At 38.7% G+C, this 22,086-nt stretch overlaps 1 protein-coding gene across 1 annotated transcript in view; it reads right to left on the reverse strand.

Moving 5' to 3' along the window:
* Window positions 1-22,086, reverse strand: part of DNAH6 (dynein axonemal heavy chain 6) — a 239,399-nt gene that overhangs the window by 26,977 nt on the left and 190,336 nt on the right. The window contains exons 63-68 of the mRNA XM_078056370.1: window positions 21,659-21,828; window positions 14,013-14,203; window positions 5,222-5,382; window positions 2,773-2,861; window positions 1,680-1,826; window positions 71-209 (exon numbers count right to left, since the gene is read on the reverse strand). Of these exons, the coding sequence (XP_077912496.1) occupies window positions 71-209; window positions 1,680-1,826; window positions 2,773-2,861; window positions 5,222-5,382; window positions 14,013-14,203; window positions 21,659-21,828 (897 nt within the window). The remainder of the gene's footprint in view (window positions 1-70; window positions 210-1,679; window positions 1,827-2,772; window positions 2,862-5,221; window positions 5,383-14,012; window positions 14,204-21,658; window positions 21,829-22,086) is intronic.

Here is a 22,086-nt window from a genome sequence, read left to right on the forward strand (position 1 = left end):
CCACTATCAAACACTGGGAAAGGATGCCATCTTTATATGGGCCGTGGCCTGGCCACGTGGGCATACTGACCAGTAATGTAAATCAACGCATCCCAGGGAATCTTTCCTTCTTGACAATAAAGGTTGAGGTTTAGTAAAGCACATTCCCTGTCACTGTCATTAAATTCATAGCAGATATTCCAACCAAGGGGGCCAAACTTTTTTCTCTCCTAGAAGGGAAAATGAAAATAGTCTTACATAAAATTTGATAAAATTAACTTTGTATAAAATATTGAGAAATTAAAGGTTTCTGTTGAAGTTGGGCATCCGCATTCTGTAAAATCAGTTAAGATCATGAAGTTCAACTTCATCTAGGCTTTCAGTTTGGCTTACAGCAAACATGGGCGGCATCTCTTCCCAGTCCTAGCTCTTCTCCAAAATTTCCAAGAGAAAATTTGACATTACTGGAAATATGATAGATCTGTGAAAAGGACATTTGTCCTTCATGGTAAAATAAAATATTTCCCCATCAAAATAGGCAAAAAAGAAAAAAAAGTTCTGACACTAATCTTCCATCTGATGGCAAGAACTACTCTCTACTCTTCTAAGGCATCTATCACCTAGGCTTTTCAGTCATGTCACAATGTGCTGATTACATACTGACTTCTCTGCAGTGACATCTTTTTTTTTTTTTAAACTGGTACACAGAATCATAACCTTTGTTTCATGACTTCACATAGTGAAGTCTTACCCTTTCCTCATTATCTCCCTATCCCATCTTAATTTCTTAATTCCAAACTAATGATTATATGAGAGGTCTCATATTCCCTCCTCTTGATCTCAAAATTTCCCTAGGTCTTGAACCACCTCCCTATCTCAGCTGTTTTTCTTTGTACAATGGGGGCCTCACACCTGGAGCCCCTGGTCCCAGCCTCACGGATCTCCTCTAGGATCTTGTTTACTTATTTATTTTGTATTTTGCATCTTTAATCTTTGTTTTTTTCTTTACAGGTCTTTCTCTGGAGACCATACACATTTGAAACCCAGGCAGCCAGTCTAATCAAGACACCATGTAGAGACATGTAGTCGAAGAGTCAGAATTTAAGTGCAGGGTCATAGGATGGACACCAAATCACAGCAGTGAGCTTTGAGCAGAGGGAAGGAGAGAGTAGTACTGAGTTGAAGGTCCTCTTTCAGGGGACTTGGGGCTCTGGTCACAGGGAAGAGGCTCTTAAGTGTGGTGAGCCCACTCAAATAGGAATGGGCAAGAATGAAACTATTGCAAGAAAAATAATGGACTGATATGTGCAAAGAAGGGGTAATAAAAATAATCCTGAAATTATGGAGATATGAGACCACTGATTTCAGAAGTAGAGCCTGGAGGGAAGCAGATTTGGGAGTGAGGCATAGCTGAGGAGATCAATTTTGTGCTTTTGAATTTAACCTCGTACATTTATCCAGGTGATGGTGTCCTTTGGTCAGATCAGAGTAGAGCTGGGAGGCGAAGCTGTGAGCTGCTGAGGTGAGGGGAGTACAGAGAAATCAGCCACTGAGGGAGAACAACTTGGGTTTAGACCCTGAACTGGGCCTCAGCACTTCACAATGCCACTTGTAAGCTCTCATGTAATTCCCACTTTTTAAAAAATTTATTAACATAATGCACTTTCTTGTTTCTACTAAAAAGCAAAAATTAAGTGTACCTGAATAATTGCATGGAAGAAGCAAATGCCAAATATTATTTGTCTCCATTTTCTTCCAAGTATATTTTCTTCAAAAAACGAAGGTGTCATTTCAGTAAATGCTCGTCTGATATTTGCACGTAGACCTTTCGGAGGCTCATTGGTTACCTGGATTCAGACACATATGTGGCAGAGAGGGCAATTTTATAGATTCACATTATTTCTGAATAACACACATAGACTGAAGCCATCGAGAGGATGTGGGGCATTCCTGGCATGTGGGGGCCTGCTCTGTATCTTGCTCAGCTTCAGTCTCTGCAGTCGGGCCTCATGGGGTCTTTAGACCTATAGTCGGTGAACTGTCTCCACAAGAACCTCAGACAATTTCTTTTGGTGTCCATTTTTCTAAATATGGGCCAGGAAGTATGCTCAGGTCTGCAGCATTGGATTTTCCACGCATCCCAACATATGGCATCCCTTGATGACATGGGACAGGGAAGGAAGAGGCATCTCTTGTTCCTGAGTGATCATTCATATGCAGAGGCTTTCTATATATTGGAGACTTCCAGCACTGAAATCCAGCAGCCATACTACCTGTAGGCCTTCCTATCTCTCACATGCTGAAATAGCCTCTTAATTCTGGGAGGGGTTCCATTCTCACTACACTCTGCATCCTTGACATTTTTTTTTTTTAAAGATTATTTATTTATTTATTTGACAGAGAGAGAGAGGGAGAGCTGGAACACAAGCAGGGGGAGTGGGAGAGGGAGAAGCAGGCTTTCCGCTGAGCAGGGAGCCCGATGTGGGGCTCGATCCCAGGACCCTGGGATAATGACCTGAGCCGAAGGCAGATGCTTAACGACTGAGCCACCCAGGCGCCCCCTTGACATTTTCTTATAGAGTTGAATGATCAACAGACTAGGGCGCACAAGGATGAGAGTGACTTGGGAAACTGCCTGCGTGCTAGCAGGTGAAGGGATACTGACTTCCCCCTCCCAACCTGGGTCACCCACACTTTGATGTGGTCCTGTGTGGGGCCTGGGCTCCCCGGACGACTCGGGGAACACTCTGAGGCCAATCATTTTGCACCATTCCAACCATGTGCATACGTTACCTTGACAGAATTTTGAAGAACTGTAACAGGAAATGTACTACTAGGCATGGAACTTAAAAAAAGTCGAAAAGTGTCCTTGATAGTAATAGCTGTTTAAAACAAAGACAAAAAAAAAAAATGAAAATGCTTAACTTAAAATAATACTTTTACATAACAAACACTTATTATGGGATAGCAAAAAACCCGCTGTGAGCTCTGTTTAAAGGCTAGTTTAAGTCTTTTATGTTGTAAAATGTTCTAAAATGGAGGTGGGAGGAATTTTTATAGAAACTCTTAATACATGAAAATTTGGCAATCTAGACACTGGCACATCCGAGTAAAGATATTAAGGACACATTAATTTTTTTTTTTTTTTTAAAGATTTTTATTTATTTATTTGAGAGAGAGAGAATGAGAGAGAGCACATGAGAGGGGGGAGGGTCAGAGGGAGAAGCAGACTCCCTGCCGAGCAGGGAGCCCGATGCGGGACTCGAAGGACACATTAATTTTTAATACTTGGAGGTGTTAAGGGCCTTCCCTCTGAGATGGGGAAAATTTTCAATTAAAAAATAGGACAGTTACTGCCAGTGCTCATGAAGTGTTTTGTTTTATTTTTAAACAATTCAATTTATGGCAGATTGCATGAAAATGGTCAGAAAGCCTCATGGAGAAGAAAGGGATTTCTCCACTCTGCAGATAAGTTGCAAAGGGAATTGAGGGAGCAGGAGTATGGACAGGCTTCATGAGTAGCATGAAGAAGTTAAGTCAATATGCTTACTTTGTGAGCTTTGCACAGAAAGCCTAAGAAAATGAGTTCCCTTCTGGGTTCAAAAGGCTGAAGCAAAGTTGGGAAAAGTGTTGTTCCCATTATCGGAAGACGCAGGCATCTCCACGGATGACTTTCTCGGTGCTGGTTTTTAAGTACATATTATGGTACTTCTCCAGCATTCCAGGCCTGCTCCCTCCCTAGGGTCTTCGCACTGGCTCTTCCTTCTGCCTGGAATGCTCTTCCTTTAGATTCCCCCACTTTCTTCAAGTCTTGGTCAAATGTTACCTTCTCAAAGAGGTTTACCCAGATCACACTGTTTAAATTGCTACCCACTCTTCCTCCCTATCACCCCCAACCCCCGCCCATTTCATCCTGACCTTTCTGATCCTCCTTACTCTATTTTTTTCCAAAGCACTAGCCACATTCTATCATACCATAAAATTACTTATTTATCATATGGTTTAATTATTGTTCGTCTCCCCTTACTAACATTTAAGTTCTAGGAGGGCAGATATCTATGGTTGTTTTGTTCACTGTCCTACCTTAAAGATCTAGAACAGGGCATGGTACATGGTAGGTTCCCAAATATTTATTGAATGAATGACTACAGATTAAAGCTGAATTTATGCTTATTTTGGTAATCTAAATTCATGAACTACATTAAATAGCTAAAATTAAAAGGTAGTTCTAGTAAAATTCTAGAGCAACACTGAAGTTGCTTGCATGGTAAAAACTATTAGGTATAGAAGTCAGACATCAACCAAAGTCTTAGGGCTAATGAGATAACCGAAATAACCAAATTTTCAATAACCAAAAATCCAAAGCATGAAAAAGGTAGATTTAGAGAAGTACTTTTATTCATACTTTTTCTGTTATAATTGCAGAAAGCATCAAGAATATTAACTTTCACAGACATCACAGAAGTTTCGAACTGGAATGGAACCTCAGGAATCATCTTAGCATAGGGTTTCTAGCGAAGATGCCGTGTGGGCATCTTATGGCTGGGGAAACTGAGGCCCAGAGAGGAGACATGGTAGCACAGGCAGGGAGTAGTGGGGGCAGAACTCTACTCTACCCCCCCCAGCCCCTTTCCTTCAGGTGGGCTTGCAGTTTCGAAGGCCACAGCCTGCTGCAGCCTCCTTTGCCTGGCAAAGCAATATAGCTATTGTTCCTCTTTATCCTAAACTCTGTCTTTGCTTCGCTATTTTGGCTCCGAAGCACTGAGGTCGGTTTTCCACAACATGGCTAGGAGGCACACATGAGGGTTAGTTAGTTGGCATAGGAGTCACAGAGAATAAGAAGTGGTGAAACACGACTCTAGGGGGATTGGTGGCAACTTGAATCTGTGAATCTTCTCTCATTCTGTAGTGAAAGATTTAATTTCCTTGCTTTGTCCTAAGTCCATTTTTCTATTTCTTTTATCATGCCTATATGTAATCTATTTTGAATTCAAATGGCCTCCATAGAAAGGAACATGAAACAGAAATGATCCAGTGGATCATACCCACAACTTGGAGTCTGAAGATCTTTTTTCAAGTCTGGATTGTGTAATTTAACTAAAACTCTCTAGGTCTCAAATTCCTCCTTTTTATTATGGGGAAACATAATTCCTACAATAAAAAATTATTGCAAGAATTGGATTCAACAAAGAAAGTCTACATAAAAAGGTATTATTATGAAAATGCTATGTTTTCAACATACTTGAATCTGTGAAGGTTTTAATTAGTTCTTCCATTGCCAACATCCAAGAAACAGCAAGATGGCAGTTTTGCAAAAATACCCAGTTTCCTGATTTCATTGCATCTTTGATCATTCTTTCAGCAATGGGTCCTTGTCCTTGCCCCAGTGAAATTGATTGCACCCTGAATTCCACAACAACAAAAAAATGCTGTTTTATGTTATTTATAAGCAATGAGACTATGAAGAAATGTAAATATAGTATACTCCTAAAATATGCACACATTTCAAATCCTCATTTTAATAGATGTGTAAATATTTATTTTCTTGTTTTAAAAAAACATTATCTACTATAACACACATATAGAAAAGTCCAAAAAACCAAATATATAGCTCTATGAATTATCACAAATAAACACCCGTGGTTGAGAATGAAGTTTGCCAACACCCCAGAGACATCTCTTTTATGCCCCTTTCTACTCCAATGACTTTTCCTTCCTCCTTCCCAAAGGGACCTGTTATCCTGATTTCCAACACTATCGATTAGTTTTTAAAAACTTAAAAAAATTTGAAGTCTCACATCCATATAGAGTAATACGTAAATCATTAGTGTACGGCTTAATGAAGTCTCCCAAAGTGAATGTGTACACTTGTAACACCACACAGGACACAAAAAAGAGAGGATTACCAGCACCCACCCAATTGATAGACTTCTTCATTCTCAAAGGTAAAAACTATTTTGAATTCTAACACCATAGATTAATTTTACTAGCTGTTATATTTTATATAAATGGAATCATATAGTATATATATCTTCTGTATTTGGTCTGTTTCAATCAACATTATTTTTTTAATTTATTTTTTATTTTTTTAAAAGATTTTATTTATTTGACAGAGAGAGAGGGAGTGCACACAAGCAGGCAGAGTGAGAGGGAGAAGCAGGCTCCCTGCTGAGCAGAGAGCCCGACATGGGGCTCGATCCCAGGACCCTGGGATCATGACCTGAGCCAAAGGCAGAGGCTTAACCAACGGAGCCACCCAGGTGCCCCAACATTATTTTTTTAGATTAATTCATATTATTGTGTGTCATTGTAGTTCATTCATTTTCATTGCTATATAATATTCCACCCTGTGATTATACCACAATTTATTCATCTTTTCTGCTCTTGATGGACATTTGGGTTATTTCTGGTTCTTGGCTATGACATCCAATGCTGCACTAAACATCTTCTACATGTCGTTTGGTATACATGCACACTCCATTTTGTTTTGTATATTGCTAGGAGTAGAACTGCTGTTTGACACAGTATGTGTATGTTTAACTTTATTATAATATCAAACTGTTTTCCAAAGTGATGCCACCATTCTGAATTCAACTTCCACAGAGAGTGTTTCTCCATATCCTTACTAGCACCTGGTGGATGTATAGTGGTATCTCACTGAGGTTTTAAATTGTTTCCGCTTTTCATAGCTTTATTTGTTGGCCATCTGGCTATTCCCTTTTATATCTCCCCTCCCTCCTTCTTTTTTTCCCATTGTCCTTTTTTAATTTCTAAGATTTCTTTATATTGGATATAAATCCTTTGTTAAATTTTTACTGTCTCCACAGTTTTGCCTTTTCCAGAATGTCATATAGTTGGAATCATACAGTAGGTAGTCTTTCCGGATTGGCTTCTTTCACTCAGTAATATGCAGTTAAGTTTCCTCCATGTCTTTTCAGGGTTTGATAGCTCATTTGTTTTTAATGCTGCATAATATTCCATTTCATGGGTGTACCACAGTGTATTTACCCATTCATATACTGAGAGACATCTTGGTTGCTTCCAAGTTTGGCAAGTGTTAATAAAGCTGCTATAAACATCTGTGTGTATATTTTTTGCATGGACATGACATAAGTTTTCAACTCCTTTGGGTAAATACCATGAAGTGTGATTTCTGGATTATATGGTAAGAGTATGTTAATTTTGTAAGAAGACCGCAAACTGTCTTCCAAAGTGGCTATACCATTTTGCATTCCCACCAGCAGTAGAATTGCTGTTGTTAGTATGCATTAATACAATCTGTTTTTATGTCTAGTAACCTTACTAAATCCATTAAAAAATTTTTTAAGATACACTTTATCAGAGTAAAAAATGTTCTATTTCTGGTTTTCTCTTTCTAAAAAATGATTTCTGGATTCTTTTAAATATTTTATTTATTTATTTGACAGAGAGAGAGAGAGAGCACAAGTAGGCAGAGGGGCAGGCAGAAGGAGAAGAAGCAGGCTCCCTGCTGAGCAGGGAGCCCGACACGGGGCTCGATCCCAGGACCCTGGGATCATGACCTGAGCTGAAGGCAGCTGCTTAACCAACTGAGCCACCCAGGCACCCCTGATTTCTAGATTCTTAACTAGGATTTTTTTCTCCATGAATGCATGTTGAATTTTAACAAATGCTTTTTCTGCCTCATTAATAGTTTTCTTTATTTAAAGGGTTTTTCTCCTTTATTCTTTCAGTGTGGTGATTTATATTAACTCATTTTCAATATTTTAACCATCATTGCATTCCTGGGAGAGATCCAGCATCGTGGGAAAGTTTTCAATAATGAATTCAATTAAAAAATTATTGAATGGACAATTTAAACATTCTAATTATTCTTATCAGTTTTTAAGTTGTGGGGACACCTGGATGGCTCAGTCGGTTATGCATCTGCCTTTGGTTCAGGTCATGATCCCAGGGTCCTGGGATCAAGTCCCTCATCAGGCTCCTTGCTTAGTGGGGAGCCTGCTTCTCCCTCTGCCTCCTGCTCTCCCTGATTGTGCTCTCTGACAAATAAATAAATAATATCTTCTTAAAAAAAAGTTTTTAAGTTGTGTTTTTTGAGAAATTTTTTCATTTCATTAACATTTCAAATTTGTTGGTGAAGTTTTTTTAAAAAATATGTTCTTATGATCATTTTAATGTCTGCTGATCTATAGTGATACTCTTTTCATTCATGATACAAATTTTTTGGATCTCTGTCTCTGTCTCTCAACAGTTTCAGCAGGGATTTATGTTTTATTAAACTTTTTTTTTTTAAAAAGCAGGGCACTTGAGTAAGTGTCAGACTCTTGATTTCTGCTCAGGTTATGATCTCAGGGTCATGAGGTTGAGCCCTGCATTGGGTTCCGTGCTGGGCGTAAAGCCTGCCTATGATTCTCTTTCTACCTTCCTCTCCCACAGCGCATGCCTTCTGTCACTCCCTCTCTCAAAAAAAACAAACAACTTAAAAAAAAATCTACTTCTGGTCTTTTGGATCTTGTCTATTGAATATATGTTTCTATATCTGTTCTTACATTTTTTTCCTTCTATTAGAGTTTAATCATTACATTTTAGATTGCCATTTGCCTAATATATGCACTTATGCCTATAAATTTCCCCGTAATCCTAGTTTCAGATGCATCTCACAAGTTTTGATATATTTTCACCATTATCCTATTTAGTACATGTTTGAATTTCCATTTCAATATCTTCTTTGTCTGAAAATGGCTTAATCTTAGCTTTGTTTAAAAATTTGTTGTGACAATGGAGCGCCTGGGTGGCTCAGTTGGTTAAGTGTCCGACCCTTGATCTCAGTTCAGGTCTTGATCTCAAGGTCCTGAGATCAGCCCAGCATGGAGCCTACTTTAAAAAAATTGTTTTGACAGGAATAAAATTCTATGTGCACAGTAATTTGCTTTCAGTACTTTGAATATACATTTTTGTGGCTTTCATTGTTTTGCAGAGAAATCAGTCAACAGCTTACCTGCACCTTTGAAGATAATCTTTTACTGTACTGTCTTTGTTTTTTTTTTGCAATTTACTATGATGGGTTTTTGGTAGAATTGTTTTTGTTTACTTGTTTGTTTTAAAGATTTAATTTTTAAGTAATCTCCACACCCAATGTGGGGCTCAAACTCATAGCCCTGGGATCAAGAGTCACATGCTCTATCAACTGAGCCAACCAGGCACCCCACGTAGAATTGTTTGTGTTTATTATGCTTGGCATTTGGTAGGGTTTATTTAATTTGCAGATTGGTGTCTTTTGTCAATTTTGGAAAATTTTCAGCCATTGCTTTTTGAAATATTACTCTGCGCTCTTTTCTCCTCTGGGACTCAGATGGTATCTTATTAGATCTTGTCACTGTATCTCTGTCTCTTACTCTCATTTGTCTTTTCCCTTGTTTAGTCTCTGCATGCTTTTTACTCATCAAATTCATCTTGGAATTCTTAATCTTAATTCTTAAATTCTTAATTTCTAAATTCTTAATTTTTCAATTCTAGAATTCTGCTTTTAAATAATTTTAGTTCTCTGTCAATTTTCTCAATCTTTCCTTTTTGAACATTTAAACATTGCTATTTAAAAATCAATCTCATGTATCCATTATCAGGATGCTGTACTGTGTTCCTATTATGTATTGTTTTTCTTGACTTTTAAACATGTTTTTTGGCCTTCTCGTGTCCCTGGTTATATTTTATTTGTATGCCTAGGATTTTGTGTTCCTCCACACAAGATTCACATCTTCTGGCAAGCAGCTAGAGATACTAGTAATCAGGGGTCACCATAATCTCCTTATAAGTGTATTTCTTACCTGGCCTTATTCCTTCTGATGAATCTCCTTAGAGGGCCAAACCAAAGTAAGGGAGGTGGTTTACCAGTTTCCTCTACGATTTAGTCGGCTCTGGGCTCCAATTTTGTCCCCTTTGTCCCTTTAATCAGTGAAAAGTTTTGCTCAGCGTCTCAGCCTCTTTGCCTCCTCTTCTGATGCCTCTCTGTGAGTGCAGGACTTACTCTTCTGGGTTTTCTTCGTCTCTGGACTATTCCTTACTATTTTGTTCATTCTCCAAACTTTCAAGCATTTTAAAAAATATATTTTGTTCAAGGTTTCTAGTTGTTCTTAGTGGGGATATTAGTCTGAGTTCTTAGTCTGCCATTTCTGGACCAGAAGTCCTTAAATATTCATAAATTTACAGCTAAGTGCCTCATTACTATACCTTACTGGTTTTTGATATGTAATATTGTTTTTGTTATGTACTTCCACTTACTGGGAAATTTCCCTTACGACTTCCCTTTAATAGATGAGTTGTTCAAAAGGGCATTTTTGGTTTTCCAAATATTAAAAAAACTAACTTTTAAGATTGATTTTTAATATTAATTGTGTCAGGGATTAAGTTTATCTTATTTTTGAAATATGACTTAGCACACGGTTAATTCTTATAAGTGTTCCATGTGTACTTGAAGAACTTGCATTTGTTCTATGCATTGAGTGCATAGGTCATTAATCAAAGGTCATTAATTTCACTGTTAAATTTATTGTCTGAATATTTTATATTCTTAGCAATTCTGCAACTTTTTTTGTTCTTCATAATGGTTTCTATTAGAGATGCATTAAAATTTTCCACATTAATGTTACTTTATCAATTTCTCCTTGTATCAGTTTCTCCAGTTTTTGCTTTATAGATTTCAAGCTTTGTTAGTTGTGTACAATTGTACAATTGGTGTTTTTTGTTTGTGGGTTTTTCTATATATCATACAGTTGCCCTTACTTTATCCCTAATTTTTTTTTTTTTTGGCCTCAACTCTATTTTGTGATATTCCTTTGAATTGTCAACAGCTTTTTTTTGGTTAGTATTTGCATAGTATCTCTTTATTTTCTACTTTCCTATGCTGTCTTTGTATTTTTTATGCATTTGCTAAGTAGCATATAGCTGAATGTTGTTTTTAAAATCCAGTTTGGTCATATTTATCTTTTCACAGTTGAGATATTTTTACTTTCTTAGGTATTTGGGTCAATTTCTCTATTTTGGTTTGACTTTTTGGTTTACTATATTTTGAATTTATTTTTCTTCTTCCTTCCTATCTAATGTTGGATTAGAATATTGCACTACATATTCTTTTGTTCCTCTCCTGGCTTGCACACTATAAATTATTTATTATTCTGGTGTTTTCCCTTAAAATTTCAACATTCCATTCAAACACAAATTTTCTCAAGGCAAACAGAGTTATTCTGTACTTCTTTTTTCTTCCTGAATACATCAAGAACTTAGCATATATTAACTACCTATTAACATCCCTCCCCATCTTCTGATTATCTTGAATTCTTTTATGTTTAATACTTACTGTGAAATATTTGAGACATACAAAAGCTATAAAGTTAATATAGTGAATATTCATGTACCCACAATCCAGCTTAGGAAATAAAACACTGTCTACATGATCTGAACTGCAGTGTGCTCCTCCTTGTTCACTTCTGTCTCATTACCCAACCTTCACTTCCCAAGGTCACTGCTATCCTGGATTTGGCATAAGTTCCCTACCTTTCTTTATACTGTTATTGCAATATTATGAATTCCTAAACAATATATAATATATATAGTTTAAAATTTTTATATATTTTATATTTCTCCAATATTATATAGTTTTTCTGCAACTTATTTTTTTGGCTCAATATTAGTTTGTGTGACCCATCCATATTGATATACATAGTTCTCGTTTGTTCGTTTTCATGACTATGGTGTATTATATTCAATTTTATAAATATGCCACAACTTGTATGATCATTTTTCTAGATGGACATTTTGGATGTTTTGGTGTTTTCTGTTATGTTTCTACAAATGTTCTTGAACATGGCTCCTTGCACCATGTGACTGATTTTATTCTACGTTGCAGATTCAGTGATGACTTGTTGAAATGTAGGGGATGCCATTTTCAACTTTAACATACTGTCAATTACTCTTCAAATTGATTTTAACCAATTTTTCACTCTCACTTGTAATATGGATATTTCCATTGCTCCTTATCTTTGCCACCATTTTGCCAATTTCATGGGTATGAAATGATATCTCCTTAATGGCTTTAATTTGTTGTATCCTAATTACTTGTGAGGCCAGACATCTTTTCAAATGCTTATCAGGCATTTAGGTTTCTTTTTTTTTAAAAAAAGATTTTATTTATTTATTTGACAGAGAGAGAGAGACACAGTGAGAGAGGGAACACAAGCAGGGGGAGTGGGAGAGGGAGACACAGGCTTCCTGCTGAGCAGGGAGCCCGATGCGGGGCTTGATCCCAGGACCCTGGGATCATGACCTAAGCTGAAGGCAGACACTTAACAACTGAGCCACCCAGGCGCCCTGGCATTTAGGTTTCTGAAATTTTCTATTCTGAAAATCTCTGAAACTCTCCTGTTCATATTTTTTGTCTTTGTTTATATTGGATTGTTTTCTTTTTCTGAGATCAAGAGTTGGATGCTTAACTGGGTGCTGAGCCACCAGGTGCTGTTTTCTTTTTCTTATTAATTCATAGGAGCTCTTAACAGTTCTGTATACTAATTCTTTGTTAGGATCTCAGAACCAAAGGCAAACGTCTAGGATCATAAATTTTATGTGTCAACTTGACTGGGTCACATGGTGTCCAGATATTTGGCCAAACATTACTCTGGGTGAAACTGTGGGGGTGTTTCTGGGTGAGATTAACATTGAATGGGTAAACTGAGTAAAGCAGATTGCCCTCCTTAATGTGGATAGGCCCCATACAATCAATTGAAGACCTGAATAGAACAAAAAGGCTGAGTTAGAAGGAGCTCCCCCTGCCTGTCTGAATGGTGACACTGGTCTTTTCTGGCTCGGATTCAGATGGCAACACTGGCTCTTGGGTGTTGAGCCTCCTGGCTTTCACACTGGAACTTACACCATTAGTTCTCCTGGTTTTTAGGCCTTTGGACTAGAACTATATATTGGCTGTCTTGGGTTTCCACCTTGCTGATTGCAAATTTTGGGACTCCTCAACCTCCATAATCATGTAAGCAAATTTCTATAAATATATATATATATAAAATTATATGTTATATGTGTATATGATAACATATATTATAAGATACTTTTTCTTTCCTCCTTTCCCCCCTCTCCTTTCTTCCTTCCCTCCCTCCTTTCCTTCTTTCCTCCTTCCTTCTTTCTTTCCTCCTCTCCTCTCCTCTCCCCTCCCCTCCCTTCTCCTCTCCTCTCCTCTCCTCTCCTCCCCACTCCTCTCCTCTCTTCTCTTCTCCTCTCCTTTCTTTTCTTAGTTGGGTCTGTTTTTCTGGAGAAGCCTGACTAGTGCGGACTATGAACTCCAAATGAACAGATAGGACCCATCATCTTATAATCCTCCAGCCAGGGAAAAGGCCAGACCCGCCACTCCATGGAGGGGCCTGTCAGGTGTTAAGGCTGGAAATTACCTTGTAGATAAGAGACCCCTCCCCTCCCCTGCCACCCTGAGGTCTTGTGCACTTCCCTACCCATCTGAACACCATTTTGGGGAGGACTGGGGGAAGAAGTCAGGAAGACTGACCTTTTTTGAGAAAGAAACCAAATCAGCTTACCCTGGAGACATTTAAATCAAAAGAAAATAAATAAAGTAAATGTGAGAGTTTAAACTTCCCCCTGCCCCTATTATTCAGCAGGGTAGAGGCTCATGAGAAAGAGGAGATTGATAATACAACATAAGGAGCTCTGGAATTTTTGCACATTTCATACGGAATAAACCAGTCCTTTTACAGTTACATTAAAGTAACATCTTAAATAACAAAAAGTTTTAATCACTATTCTACTAGCTTATTATACATTTTGGAAAATCTTCCCTTTGTTCAAATAAAGTTTACATCTGCTTTTATTATTTTTGACCACATTTTAACAACAGGCATAGCTAAATATTAATATATCTTAATTTATTTAGTAAGGGATACCTAATGTAGGAATTCACACTCCACAGAGGGAAGAAAAAGGGCAAATTTTAACAAGGAGATGTTCATATGAATTACAAATATGGCACCATGTGACCTTACCGTTCTGAATACCCGCTGTCCCTGGCAAACCTCTGGAATGCGCCCATAGGATCCGAGCCTGTGCTTAAGATAAATACCAGGGGAGTGTTATATGACATGTCTTGATACAGAGTGGGCAAGTCCACAGGTGGTGTCTCTATAAAGTGTTTTCCAAGATTTTCTATTACAAAGTCTGTAAGAGCAAAAACCACCTGAAAGTTGAAAAGAAAAATGTTTAAAAAACAGTATGTTGGATGAGGATCCTTCATAATTCTATCCTATTTCTCCCCTTCAACTTCTCCAAGGGGGTGCCCTGTTGTTCTGCACTCATTCTCTCTTGATTAGGTATCTTTCTTTCTTCCTACCAGATTTGTGCACCACGTAACTGCCAACAGCCATGGTTCCCATGACCTCACGGAGCAAGCTGACTCTTGGATGAGAGGAAAGTCCCTTGTCATTCCATCCATCTCCAGACCTGCTATTGCCCCATCCTTGCCTCTTTTTGTCCCATCCTTCTCACATTCTTGTGGACTTTATTTTCAGTCCTTCCACTATCTCTTTCTGCACTATTGATCTCCCCCTCTCTCCCAGATCTTCTTATCATCATACAATTGGGCTCCTCTGTCTCCTATTAGTAAAACCAAACAAAAGCCTTCCCTTGATTGCTGTGCCCCTCCAGCTATTTTCTTTCTTTGCTTCCCTTCATAAGCCAGCTTCTCAGAATTGACACCATATATTGTCTCCCCATCTTCCTCTCTCATTTTACTCATCAGCCTCTTCTGACTTTTCTTGGGAACCAGCCTCAGCCCTGATGATCATACCCCTGCCTGACCACTTCCTACACCGATCTGTTTCCTTCACGGATCCTATCCTAGCCTGTTTACTCCATTCCTGCTCTTTTTTTTTTTTTTTTTTTTCCCATTCCTGCTCTTGCAGACCCTCTCCCTCTTAGCCCGCATGGAGCTTTTGTGTGAGATGGGAAAAGGTGTCCCTTCTTCAATATACTTGTGCCAGAAAGCTGTCACGATAAATGTACAAACCACACCTACAGTATCTATAATGCAAACGGCGCCCTTAAGGGTTGTGCAGTGCACATCCAGCACAACTGTAAGCAGCAGTCTTGCTTTAACGTTCGCCCTCCATTAGATGTTGACATCACCTCGTCCAAACAATTCTTGTATGTTTTTTGCTGTTATCGTTGAGAGGGGACATCTCAACCTGGTTCAGGGCCATGGCCTTGGATCGCACCCTTCTGTGGCCAGTCTGGGAAAAGATGTTTACATGCCTGCCCACTTAAGTGAGGATATATTGTGCACTAACTATAAAGGGGGCATGGGCTAAAACGGACAGCCTTGCAACAGGGCCAAGGGAGTTTGGAGTTTAGTTTTAGCTATGTCATTGTGTGACTAAATATAATTTCAACATCAGTTTCTTCATTATTATTTTTAAAAATATTTTTGATAGTATGATCTATTTATTTGCTTTTTACTTTGACAAAAAGTGCTTAGAGTTTACAGTAAATAACAATATACAAAGCACAAATAATTTATTTCTTGGGGCTGTTATATAAATATAAAAGTGGTAACATACTCATGAAATGTTTTTGAACTCAAAAAGTTGGAGAAATATTTCTTTTGTAAACAGGACAAACTGCCATAAATATTATATAGAGATGTAGGTTTCCAATGGCTTGATTAATGAAAGATCACGAACTATCGGTTACATGTGCAATTTCTCGTGTATGAACTGATTTTATGAAACATTTCAAATATGCAGAAAAATAAATTTGCACAAAACACACCCTTGGTTAGGCTCAAGTCTACCTCATATATACCCAGAAATGTGTATTTCCAAGAATATGGTTAAGTACATAAAATACAGAAAGGAGACGCATCAGTTACAGCTATGGAGTTGAGGTTTCCTGTGGAATTAGCATGTGGTTTCCTGTCTTTTGATTTGGTCTGGTGCTATTTGTCCCTCCAGTGATAAGTTCGTGATTCCCAGGCGGAGGAAGAGGTAATACAATAGGACTGAGTATAAGGGGTGCCTGGGTGCCTCAGTCAGTTAAGTATCTGCCTTCGGCTCTGGTCATGACCCCAGGCTCCTGGGATCGACCCAACAACCCCCTCCCCCCACCCACTCCTTGCTCAGCAGGGGAGTCTGCTTCTCCCTCTCCCTCGGCCCCTCCCCCAGCTCATACGCATGCACACGTGCGTATGCACTCTCTCATAAATAAATAAAATCTTAAAAACAACAACAGAACTGAGTATGTGCGCATGCCTCACCACCATTGCTAAATGGTCCTCTTCACTTTCCTACTAAGCGGCTAGGAGTTCTCTGCTGTTTCCAATGGTGCATTAAAGATCTTGTCCATATAAAAGATAATGGATAACAACTGTGATCTTATTTCAAATCCAAGAGGCTTCTTGGTTTCTAGTTATTCTAGTCAGTGCGAGTGAAGCAGGCCGGCTTCCTGATGTTGGGCGTGCCCCTGATGCAGCGGCCTGAATAGAGAGTGCACCCCTACAGCTCACAACACTGCTGAGCTGGGAGGCGTGTGGAAGATTTCCTGCCCTGGCCTTTCTTGTCAGTTGCTCAGTTCTAGCTTCTGTGCACTCTGCATCTACAGTGTCCTTGCTTTCAGAGTCCTCATCATCCAAGGAAGTCTTGTTATCTTGCAGCGGTCTTAACTCGTAAGTGATTTTGGGGGCTTTCACTAGGTGCTTCCTGTGCCATGCCCCTGGAGGTTCCTAAGTAGTGTCCACTGACGTGCTTGCTCCTTAGGTTCCTTCCATATCACAGGCTGGAATGGATCCAATTCTGTGACCCTTCTGGAATTCTGCTGTTTTATTCTCATCAAGATTTTTATGGCAATCCTGGCAAGAATGTACATGCAAATGTTTCAGATTTCCCACATCTATGGTCTAGGGAGTTAGGCATCTCTTGAAGACCACCCTCTGAAAATCCCATGTCTGGCTGCAGGATCGGAGACTTTGTAGTCTCTTCCCTCTTTACCACCAAGTCCTTTGCTAGGAGCTCCTCTCACTTTCTTTTTAAATTGAGTTTCCCAATTCTGACCTATGTGACTCCACTGTGTCTTGCTTAGAACCGTTTTCCTGGCCTGCTGCTTGATCCTTGTCTGCCTGAGGCCTTCAGAGCATTTTTCAGTTCATCTTCCCGATCAGAATCCATAGGGAATTCCTGAATTTAGGTAAATACTTTTTTGAAGGTACTGATGGGCCGATAGTGTACAAATTCACTCTTGAGAGACCCTGCGTTTGAGAATTCCCTGACTGTTGCTTTCATTGTGACGAGAAGGTAAGCTTTAAACTTTTGGAAATAATGACCCCTTGTTCATCCTTCCAGAGTGGTCAAACCTCATTTAAGTTATAGTGTATTAGATGAAGGGTAAAGACCCATTGTGCGTTATATTAGAACACAAGTGCTCATACTATTTTTTTTTAAATTGTGGTAATATACATATAACATAAAATTTAGCATTTTAACCATGTTAAGCATATAGTTCATAAGGAAAATTGCATTCTGGTGTTTCTCAAATTGGAAAAGCTGTGCAAATAATGCTCTGAGAAGATTTCATCCTGGGTGACTGTCTACACTGTGGTTTTCAACAGAGGGAAAACCTGGCTCTCAAAGAGACTGCCACCTTCCCAAGGTAGAGGAAGCCTGGACTGAAACACCAAGACTGTTAAGGTTAGGATTCTCAGTAGATTTAGCCTTGGAAATCAACAATACTGTATGTGATATGTCTTGATGTCCTCATTTGTCTGCTTTGAGAATGATTGTTTCTCCTTATATCTGTTTAATCACAGTAAAGGAGGGGTTCACAATATGGTTTCAGGATCAGCATCAGCATCATCTGGGAAGCTGGTAGAAATGCAGATTTTTAGCCTGTTGCCCAGACATGCTGAATCAGAAACTCTGGGAGGTGGGCCCCAGGTCTCTGTGCTTTACCAAGCCCTCTAAATGATTCTGATGCACATCAAAGTTTGAAAACACTGGTATAGAGGACTTTTCTTAGCTTTGGTGTGGTGATGAATTATTCTCTAGCAGGCAATCTTTATTCATCTCTGATCTAAATGATAATTTCTTTTTTTTCTCTTTCTATTTCAAATTTCTAATAACCTTGTCCTGAGAACTGTTGATAGTACTGATGCCAAAGAAAGGATTGTTGGAATGATAGGCATTCTACTTCCTGTCGTGGTTCTAATGACTCTACCACCTGGTTTACTTAGAGGTTTTAAATTTAATTTAATTTAAATTTTAATTTTTTTTTAAGTAGGCTCCAGAACCAGCATGGAGCCCAATGCAGGGCTTGAATTCACAACTCTTAGATCAAGACCAGAGCTGAGATTAAGAGTCAGATGCTCAACCAACTGAGCCACCCAGGCACCCCTGCTTAGAGTTTTTTGAAATGAAGTTTCATTAATAGGTCCAAACATGCTATTTCTGAAGGAGGCTGAATTTTACGCAAGATTGTGGTATTTCACACAAGCCACTGTGTTGGAACATCCTCTTTCTCCCAAAGGAGCAATTGACTCTACCACTTAGAAACACTGGATACCCAATGGGCTCTGCTTGTGATCAGACCTGGGAACAACAGTGCCTCACTGCACAGATCTTATCTCTGGACTTGTCCTTGTTCGAAGGCTTTCTCAGATTCTCTTTTTCTCTGGGCAGGGGGTCCAGATCTTTAGAACTTGAATTCTTTACTCTGGAACCCCAATTTCTTTAGCAAGTCATTCTCTGGAATCAGTACCAGGGTAAGGGTTGTTCCCAAATGCCTTGATTAGTGTATCTGTTTGAGAGGAGGTGTAGCTGGTATAATAATGTCATGCTTGGATCTTCTCTTCAGGGTGACTTTGTTGGTGGTCTTGACTGATTAAGGTCCCTGTCCTCTTTGGAGTGCATATCTAGCTCTTCATTTCTGAAACCTAATCCAAATTCCAGACTCCTCCATGTTGATTTATATAGCAAGTTTTATTTGATAGTATAACACAAGGAAGATCTTTGGTTGAATGTATTAATAAGAATTTTCAGTTAATCCTCTGTGAATTTAGTATGACTGTATCTGTCATTTGTAGATTTGATCACATTTAGAGAACTGTCCTGGGACATGTTGCGAGAGTCCTGGTGTTCAAAGATGTAATTTTTTTTATTATGAAAATTTCAAGCACATATAAAGTCAGAGATTAATGAATTTGATGTTTTACCCGGTTTTAACATTTGCTAAGAAAAAGCCAATCTTGTTTCATTGATATACCCACCTACTCCCCCACTTCTTAGGATTATTTTGAAGCAAATATGTGTCATATTTTCACATCCTCAGCACATGTCTCTATAATATAAGGACTCTTTAGAAAACATATAACCACGGTACCGTAATCACATCTAAACAATTAACAATAATTCCTTAACATCACCAAATATCTAGTCAGTGTTTACCTTCCCCTAATGAAATTATAAATGCCTCTGTGTGTGTTTAAATACAGTATATTTAAATCAGGATCTAAATAAAACTTATACATAGAGATCAGTTGGTTTGTCTAAGTCTCTTCGTATCTATTAAGTTTCATCCTTCATCTCTTCCCCCTTGCAAAACAAACAAACAAATAAATAAACAGACAAAATGTGTTGTTGTTGAAGAAACCAGACTGCATGTCTTGCAAAATTTCTCATAGTCTAGAATTTCCTAGCCTCAATGTCTTAATCTTTAAAACTCCTCCTTTGGGCGCCTGGGTGGCTCAGTTGGTTAAGCGACTGCCTTCGGCTCGGGTCATGATCCTGGAGTCCCGGGATCGAGTCCCACATCGGGCTCCCTGCTCAGCAGGGAGTCTGCTTCTCCCTCTGACCCTCTTCCCTCTTGTGCTGTCTCTCATTCTCTCTCTCAAATAAATAAATAAAATCTTAAAAAAAATAAAAATAAAAATAAAACTCCTCCTTCTTTGGGGCTCTTGTCACTTAGTTACCCTTTCATCTTTTGTCAGCATCTAGTCTGGTAGCCACTGTCCCATATTCACTGAAGATTTTCCACCTGGGCCATAACCTTACTCTCCATTACACATCTGTTCCAATGATTTCTCAACTGTGTCCGAGGCATTGTCTTGCCACCATCTTGTTGGGGGCCATGTGGCCATCCAACATCCTAACCTCACAGTTTCTTGACCTCTAACTCCAGTACACAATATCTCTTCTCTTCCTCAGTCTCCCACACCCACAGCCACCCTCAGGATATTGTCATCATTCAGAACTGTGCATTAGAAATTTTAACTCAGTGTTGATCACAACTCTCCCATCCTTCTAGCTACACCTCTAGTCCAAATACGTTTGCTCCCACAGAAACTTCCAGGGTTTTTCCTTTTCTCCCAGTCTAGAAGCCCTTTCTTAGATCTCTTCCTCTTTCTAGTACTACTTTTACCAACAGTCTCAATTGCAGCCTTACATCCTCTATTCTTCTATTGCAATCATCTGTGGCTCAGGCCAACCCTACAAGCTAATTTCCGTGTTCCTACAGAGAAGGCAAAAAATCCTACAACAGAGCATCAGTATCTCCCAATTATGCTTAGGCTTTCTTCAGTTAGTTTTCTCCTTCTCATTTCTCATAGGAACAACCATCATTTTTCTCCAGTGCCTCCTGAAACTTATTAGAATTATCATCAATGACATCAGGAATTATATCTGTGTATATACAAAAACTGGAACTGTCTGCAATGCTTCATTCATTCTATTGATAACTTTTGCTGTACTGAAACTCTATACATCCTTGGTTTCCACGTCACTTTTTTCTCCTGGTGTTCTTTTTGCCCCGATGACTATTCCTTTTCATCCTTTCTTTCTGCCCTTTAAAAGTTGGTGCTCCTCAGGGTTTCATCCCTTGCCCACCTGTCCTCTTATTTTATTATGCATTATTCCTATGTGCTTTTGACAACTCCCATGGTTTTACTTCCCAGCTCAATGCTGATGACCCCCACCTCTCTATTTCTAGCCTATATTTCTCTCTAGAGTTTCCTACCTACATATTAATTGCTCTCTAGACTGCTATATACTCTGATAACTGGCAGGTACTGCAGACTCAGTGACATCTTTCTGTGTTATGCTTCTTTCACATTTGCTTAGTTGTTGATATAGCTATCCTCTTTGGCACCCAAGCAGGAATTGGGAGCCATACTGATTATCTCATCTCCATGTCCCCCTCCATCTCTTCAACCTACTACCTCTATCCTAATTCAGGCTGCCATAATTTCTTGCATAGACCAGTCCAACAGTCTTCAAACTGGCCTTGGTGACTATGGTTTTGTTCTCTTCACATCCCTTCTTTCCACTGTTGCCAAGATCCGAAAGGCTCATCAATTCCCTGCTAATGCCCCCCAGCAGACCACTGTCCTCTCTGGAGAGCACAGGTCCCTAATGGTGCATGCTAGGAAAGGATAACCACGTTCCTGGCTGGCTCTCTAGCCTTTTCTTTCATCATTTTCTGTATAAAACACCATGTTCTATTAATAACACAGTCTCTATTTCTTAGAACCTTCTCCCAAACTTGGCCATTGTTACTCTCTAAACAAATAAATCTAATCAGTTATGAATCATAACTGGCTGATGAGCATTAGCAGAAATAACTATAACATAGTCCTTAAAAAAAAAGATCCTACCTTCTCTTCTTTACAACATTTAATGAGAATTAGCTTTTGGAAAGAACTTAATACTGGATGCCAAGAATTATGGCTTTTGATCTCTTTTTCTTGTGTCATGAATTCCTCTTCTGCCTTCATTTTAGAATAGCCTTCCCATTCAGCTGGGTTAATATAAGTCTCAAAAGATCCTGGAAACACAATTTAAAAAGATGCTTTAATTAGAGTTGGTTTGACTTTGAAATTAAATAAATATATGTGGGAATTTAAAAATCTCTACATTTACTACCAGTTTTTTTTACCACAAATGTAAGTATATTAATCTCCCCCTCCCCAACCTAATTAAAAATAATTTAAAATTGGATCAGAAAACAAATTCAACAGAAACCACTTACAAAAAGCAAAGCTAAAACAAAAAACCAAAATAAACAAAGAGCTTAAAAATAAAA

This window comes from Halichoerus grypus, chromosome 10 (genome assembly GCF_964656455.1).
Source record: "Halichoerus grypus chromosome 10, mHalGry1.hap1.1, whole genome shotgun sequence".
Lineage (NCBI taxonomy): Eukaryota > Metazoa > Chordata > Mammalia > Carnivora > Phocidae > Halichoerus > Halichoerus grypus.